Here is a 7725-nt window from a genome sequence, read left to right on the forward strand (position 1 = left end):
GAACCTGCCACCTTAGGTGTATGTGGCTGGTGCCTTAGCCACTTGAGCTACAGGTGCTGAGCCTGTCTCAATGTTTATAGAAGACACGGGCAGGTATATAAAAGGCAAGGAAATTTTTCTATATGTATGCTTTAAAGTGATTATTATTCATACTACTGGCTTCAGTAATTAACTCTAGCACTTTTAAAGTACTTTCCTAGCTCTGATTTGTCTGCTGCAGTCTGGAGTCTATATTTTTAACTATTTTCAGGGTAATTCTGAATGTGTGTTGGATAGTAGCCAGGCTCTAAGATGGCCCTCAATTACTCTTGCCTCCTAATGTTTACATCCCTGGCATTGCTCTCTGTAACACTTAACATACTGTAGAAATGACAACATGTGAGAAAGAACCTGAGAGACCCTGTGGTTTCTACATCTTCTCCTGAATCATGAGCTTTAGAAGAAGCCAGTTCCCATTTCACGAGGACACCATGGAGAAATCCTCACGACAAGGAACTGAGACTTTCTGTCAACAAACAGGTCCATGACTCACACACTTTGGAAGTGGATCCTCTAGCTCTAGTTACAGCCTTCATCAGATCACACCCTTGCCCAAAAGCATCTTGACTGTAACCTTATCAGATTCCCAGTCACAACCACTCTGCTGAGCCACTTCTAAATTCCTGACTCACAGTAGCAGTATGAGATAATAAACATTTGACACTGAGTTAAGCGGTTAAGTTTCGGGGCGATCTGTAATGCAGTGGTATATGACATAGTGGCCTATCCTGTGCGAATCAACTGCCTTTAAGCAGATGCATCTTCTCATGACTGCTGGCCAGGCTGGTGTAGCAAAACAATCACTGGCTCTGAAGGGAAACAGATATAGTTCACTCACTTGGTATTTTACTTTGTGTAACTTAATTCAACTTGAGTCTTAGTTTCATTAATAAGATGAAACTAATGACCTTACTTAAAAAGCTATTATGGATAAACTAACAAAAAACAGGAAAAAGTGATTACCAGGGGCAGAGCTAAAGTTAGGGAGAATGGAGAGTTGATTTGCTTAACAGGTACAGAGTTTCAGTCTGGCATGATGAAAATTTGAGGCAGATGGACACAGGTGATGGTTGCACAATAATATGAACGTACTTAATCATAATTTCTTTTTTTTGAGACAGAGCCTCAAGCTGTCTCCCTGGGCAGAGCGCTGTGGTATCACAGCTCATAGCAACCTCCAACTCCTGGGCTCAAGCGAGTCTTCTGCCTCAGCCTCCCAAGCAGTTGGGACCACAGGCGCCCGCCACAACGGCCAGCTATTTTTTGGTTGCAGCCGTCATTGTTGTTTGGCAAGCCCAGGCTGGATTCGAACCCGCCATCTTAGGTGTATATGGCTGGCGCTTTAGCCATTTGAGCCACGGGTGCCGAGCCTAATCATAATTTCTTAAAGAAAAAGTTATGGAGATTAAGTCAGTCAGCATGTGTAAAGCACCAACATAATGCCCAGAACTTGGAAGATAGTACAAAAATACTCATGTCGTTTCCTCTTCTTCCTACCTGTCCTATATAGGTTGCAACAACTGGCAATCAGCTCCTGCATGATGCACCATATTTAAGAAACTAATTATGATAGGGGCCTGCCTCAATAATTAATTGTTCCCTACACATATTCCTCAGTGATGGGTTGCTAAATTTCTACATCCAGGTAATTTATTTTGTTTGGTTCTTTTGAGATGGGGTCTCATCCTGTAACTAGGATGAACTGCAGTGGCCCAATCACAACAGCCTACTGCAACCTTGAATTCCTGGGTTCAAGTGATCCTCCTGCCTCTCTCTCAAGTAGCTGAGACTACAGGCCCAGTTAATCTTTAAATTTTTTTGTAGAGACAAAGTCTCATTACTGCCCAGGCTAGTCTTGAACTCTTGGCCTCAAGCAGTCTGCCTGCGTAGGCCTCCCAAAGTGCTGGGATTACAGGAATGAGCCACTGCACATGGTCTATTTTTTTTCTTAAATGACTCCTCCAGTTTCCTTGCTGGCGTGAGGTTTGATCTACTGCTGAATTCAGATTCAAGGTTTCTCCATGTAGACTAAGACCTACCTGACTAAGGCATTCAACTTATTATGGGCAATTCTTTCTACTCCTATCCAGCGCTCATTCTCATTCTCAATAATGTTCCAGAACTTTATGTCTCTCCACCCACTCAGTCTTTACATTTTTACATGCACCCTATCCCACAGCTTTTATCTCTTATTTTGAATGCTTACCCCCTATATGCATTAGCTTAAATTATTCAAAATTGCCATTTTTGCAGATCAAGGACTTTGAGAATTAGAACAGGAATTGTCAGGTATTTTCTACAATGTCTTAGGCTCTGTGGGCCTTAGTCTCTACTGCAACTCATCAGCTTTGCTGTTGCAGCTCAGAAGCAGACACAAGTAACAGCTAAATGAGGGAGTGTAGCTATATAGTAAGAACTTTATTTATGAAAGGTGAATTTTGAATGGTATATAATTTTCTCACATCAAAAAATTTTTTCTTTCATTTTAAAAAGTAAAACTTATTTCTTTTAGCACATGGGCCATACCAAAGTGGCCATGGGCTGTAGTTTGTCAACCTCTGGGTTAGAAGATAAAGAACATGTAATACAACACTGGTTAATAAAAAGACCTGTAAAGTGATCACTGGAAAATAACTTTTAGCTTTTAAGTATTTAACATACATAAGGCTCTGCAATTTACAGATAAAAAGTACAGAATTCATTTTTACCAAATTCTTAGATATATAAATTATTTGCTTTTGCAAATATTGGCCAAATATTGCCATATTGGTTACATATGAGTCATTACTTCTACTAAGGGATAGATGAAAATATACCAATACTTCTGCATACACTTATTTGTATGACCTTTTATACCTAGTATCTAGTTCCTAATTCTTTATTTGAAAAGAAAATTTTAAAACACTGATATCTTTCAATTTTAGAGTGTATGGCAAGAGATATAACCTGCTAAAGGTATGATGACAGATTATCTTACAAGAAACTGTTAACTAGGACAACTGCTATGTTAGAGTTTCAGAGGTTTTCCTGTCCCAAATCATGTATTGTAGATTATTGGTCACCTAATCCCCTGAAATTTTCCAGGAAAAATACAAAGCAAAATAAAGATTAATTATCACAATAAATAACAACTCGTTAGGTACATACGGAATGTTGGAAAGATGCAAAGTGGCTGATGGTGGAAAAATATTTTGGAAGTTTTTAGAGCCAGGCTTTTTAAAGCGATGCAAAGGACTATTGCTGAAATCCTTCGTCAGACCTTGGTCTTCTTGTCCCTCTCGAGGAAGCTGAACTGCTTGATGTTTGGACAGTGTAGCACGAAGCACTTTTCCATAAAGTCTCTGACCACTTAGATGGTTCATTGCTAGTATATAGCAAGAAAAGAAGGAAAGATTGGATATTAAGATTCTCAGAAATATGTTTAAATTATCATAAATCATTTTTATTTAGTCAATTAAAATTACTCTGTAAGTCTGAGGGTTAAAAGGGTTTCAACATCCCAAAACTCTGAGGGAATGTATTAAATGACTTCATTTTACTATTCAGGTTGGTGCAAAAGTAACTGCAGTTTTGGATCATGAATTTTAAATCATTATAATTAGGCTCAAAACCTCTTTATTAATCAAAATAGGAACCATTACAATCAATTCGCTGCTGCCAATGAGAAATAAATTTGTTTCTTCATGTAGCATAAAAATCCATGCAGGATTCGATGAACTCTTGGGGAGCATTTTCTTCATTCTGCTAATTGAGGAAAGGTTTTCCCAGCAAAAAGTTGTTGAGATGCTTGAAGAACTGGCAGTCAGCTGGCAAGAGGTCAGATGAATACGGCAGATGAGGCGAAACTTCATTGCCTGATCTGTTCAACTTTTGAAGCACTGGCTGTACAATGTGTAGTCAGGTACTGAGAAGAATTAGGCCCTTTCTGTTGATTAATGCTGGCTGCAGACACTGCAGTTTTAGGTACATCTCATCAATTTGCTGAGTATACTTCTCAGATGTAATGATTTCACTGGGATTCAGAAAGCTGTCGGGGATCAGACTGGCAGCAGACCACCAAACAAGTGACCATGACCTTTTTCATGCTACAAGTTTGGTTTTGAGAAGTGCACTAGAAGTTCCTCTTGGTCCAATCACTGAGCAGGTCACCGCTGCTGGATGTCGTATGAAATCCACTTTTCGTCTTACGTCACAATCTGAGAAACGGTTTGTTGCTATTGTGTGGAATAAGAGAAGATGACACTTGAAAATGACAATAGCTCTGATTTTTGGTCAGCTCATAAGGCATCCACTCATTGACCTTTTTCACCTTTCCAACTTGCTTCAAATGTCAAATGACCATAGAAAGGTCAACGTTGAGTTTTTTGGCAGCTTCTCGTGTAGTTGTCAAGAAGATCAGCTTTGATAATTGCTCTCAGTGGGTCGTTGTCAGATGGCTGGCCACATACTTCTCATCTTCAAGGCTCTTGTCCCTTTTGTAAAACTTCTTGAACCACCACTACACTATAAATTTGTTAACAGTTCCTGGGCCAAATGTGTTATTGATGTGAGTTGTCTCTGCTGCTTTACAACCCATTTTGAACTCAAATAAGAAAACTGCTTAAATTTGCTTTTTGTCTAACATCATTTCCATAGTCCAAAATAAATAATCAGTCATTAGCAAAATAAATAAATAAATAAATAAATAAATAAATAAAGTGAGAAATGCACATTAAAATGATGAATAACATAAGCACATTTGAGAATATTCCAGTAACAAAAGGAAAATTTTAATAATGCAAAAGCCGCAGTTACTTTTGTACCAACCTAGTAGAATGAGATTAAAAAAAAACAAAACCATAACCAACCAACCTAATAAACAATAAGTACTTTCTCAGTACCAAATAATGAAATTCCAGAGTGTCTAGAACATAATAAGGGCTCATAAAGTGGATATTGAGCATATTAATTTTATCTCAAGCAAAGAATTTGTATAAGAAATCTGAGCAGTGATATTTTAATACCCTGTATAACAGTGAGGCCATGGAATAACACTTTCCTGCACCATCATTACCAGCTATGGCCAAATTTTTAAGTCATTCAATAGTTCTAAACAACTTAATTTGGAAGGAAAAGAGACAAATAAAATGAAGCAAAACAAGTCGTGTTTATTAATTTAAACTTAATGGAAAAATCCTAGGGTCAAAGTTCTAACCATTAATAATATGTCCACTTTTTTTTTTTTTTTGAGACAGAGCCTCAAGCTGTCATCCTGGGTAGAGTGCTGTAGCATCACAGCTCACAGCAACCTCCAACTCCTGGACTCAAGCAATTCTCCTGCCTCAGCCTCCCAAGTAGCTGGGACTACAGGCGCCCACCACAATGCCCGGCTATTTTTTTTTTTTTTTGGTTGTAGCCATCATTGTTGTTTGGCAGGTCCAGGCTGGATTCAAACCAACCAGCTCAGGTGTATGTGGCTGCCCCCTTAGCTGGTTGAGCCATAGGCGCTGAGCCAGTATGTCCACATATTAAGTAGATAAATGAACTTCAGACTTGAAAGAGTAATGAATATTTTTTAATTTTAAAATTTAAGCAGGTGCAAGTAATAACGAAAACATTACCACAAGGAGGTACTCTTGTAAAATTGTGTTTCTACTAGCTATATGTTTATTTTGAAGGAAAATTCACATGCTAATGGGGCAGGTTATCATTATTAATTATTAGTACCTAGCTGAGCTTGATTTGCATCTGCCATCTGAACCAAGGCATTTTCTTTCTTGTTAAACATAATCTTCACTCGATGAACATCACCATATACTCCTAATTAAAATAAGCAAACAAACACATTGTAATGCCTGACTATGTAGTTTAGTTAATTTTACTAATATATTTAAAGACTTCTTTTCTCATACTATACACTTTCCCTTGGCAATATCATACATACACTCCCAAATTTTTCTGTCTTCTAAGCTTGGGATCTATTCATCTACTCACCCTTTTTCACTCGGGCATCCCATAAACCAGGGGTCCTCAAACTATGGCCCACGGGGCACATGCAGCCCACCGGGGACATTTATCCAGCCCACTGGGTGTTTTTGCCGCCACTGCTTGTCCTGCTTAGTAGCTCACTGGTCCTGGGGCCCGCAGTCCGGCCCTCCAACGGTCTGAGGGACAGTGAACTGCCCCCCTGTTTAAAAAGTTTGAGGACCCCTGCAAACACTTTAAATTTAATATGTCTCAAACTGATTCATCCCTCCTCTCCTTTCTGTGCTTCCAGTGTTCCCTAACTCAGTTGCTCCAGTCAGACACCTAGAAGTCACCTTCTGACGTTTCCCTATCTTCAAATCAGTGACTTTCAACCAGTGTGCCTCGAAAATCTTGAAAGATCATTAATTAAATTATTTTTGAAAGAAGTTCAAAGTGCAGTAAGTATATTCTGTTTTTTACTCTTTTTTTGGATCAACATAATTAAAGTGTGCTGTGGAAGTTTAACTATAGATGTGTGCTGTGAGAAAAAAAGGTTGAAAAAAGCCCTTTAAATCTGTATACCCCCCTACTCAATCACTAGCACCCACTGATTCTATGGCCTAAGTACTCCCACGTTTGTCCACTTCTCGCTGTCCTCACTACCATCAAAAGCTATCAACACCATTTTACACTGGGAATACTACAATACAACAGGTCCTGATTTCATTACATTCAATTTTTCTTTTCTTTTTTTTATTTTTTTAAAAGAAAGAGAAATCTCACTGTATTGCTGGGGTTGAGGGCTGCAGCGTCATAGTTCATAGCATAGTTCTTAGGGTCAAGTGATGCTCTTGCTCCAGCCTCCAAAGTAGCTTAGATAACAGGTGCCTGCAACTATAATGCCCAACTAGTTTTTTCTATATTTTTTAGTAGAGATGGGGTCTTGTTCTAGCTCAGGCTGGTCTCAACTCCTGAGCGCAAGTACTCCACCTGCCTCAGCCTCCCAGAGTGCTAGAATTACAGGCGTGAGCCACAGTGGCCAGTCACATTCAATTTTTCTATACTAGTGTTCCCCAAAGTGAGTCCTGTATCATCCCAGAGGACAGGCAAAATGATTTCACAGGGCTGTGGGAAGAAAATAATTGAACTCAATCTGTTTATATAAATCAACATTTAAAAAACCACATTTTATGAATTTTTAACATATAAATAAAATTATAGGCAGGAGGTTCTATAATGTGAATGGCAGTCGCTCATTCAATACATTATAATACAATATACTGCAGTTTATGTGCTATATAGTATCATTGATATTATAAATGTAAGATCTTTCAGTAGTTCCATTATTACCACACTTTGTAAGGCAAGGAGAGAATGACTATGAAACTCTTCGAGGAACACACAGGAATGTTGGTTATCTTGTGGGTAAGCACGCAAATGAGCTCTTAGATACTTGGCAGTTTTAAATAAAAAATATGCTAGAGAAAATCATATGAAAAATGTATTATTATTTTTTCTTTTCTTTTCTTTTTTTTTGGCAGGGGCTGGGTTTGAACCCACCACCTCCGGTATATGGAGCCAGTGCCCTATTCCTTGAGTCACAGGCGCTGCCTGAAAAATGTATTATTAACATATAACCTTATTACTGAAAATTACAAAAATGTATTATTGATAAAAACTTTTGGTCAGGCACAGTAGCTTATGCCTGTAATCCCAGTGCTTTGGGAGGCTGAGGTTGAA

The 7725-nt window shown here is 38.5% G+C and overlaps 1 protein-coding gene across 1 annotated transcript in view; it reads right to left on the bottom strand.

Moving 5' to 3' along the window:
• The window catches only part of PTBP3 (polypyrimidine tract binding protein 3), a 114101-nt gene that overhangs the window by 2436 nt on the left and 103940 nt on the right, over positions 1-7725 (bottom strand). Inside the window, exons 12-13 of the mRNA XM_023510561.1 lie at positions 5746-5838; positions 3187-3403 (exon numbers count right to left, since the gene is read on the bottom strand). Coding sequence (XP_023366329.1) covers positions 3187-3403; positions 5746-5838 — 310 coding nt within the window. The remainder of the gene's footprint in view (positions 1-3186; positions 3404-5745; positions 5839-7725) is intronic.

Source organism: Otolemur garnettii, unplaced genomic scaffold (genome assembly GCF_000181295.1).
Source record: "Otolemur garnettii isolate 467f Iridium unplaced genomic scaffold, OtoGar3 scaffold00014, whole genome shotgun sequence".
Classification (NCBI taxonomy): Eukaryota; Metazoa; Chordata; class Mammalia; order Primates; family Galagidae; genus Otolemur; species Otolemur garnettii.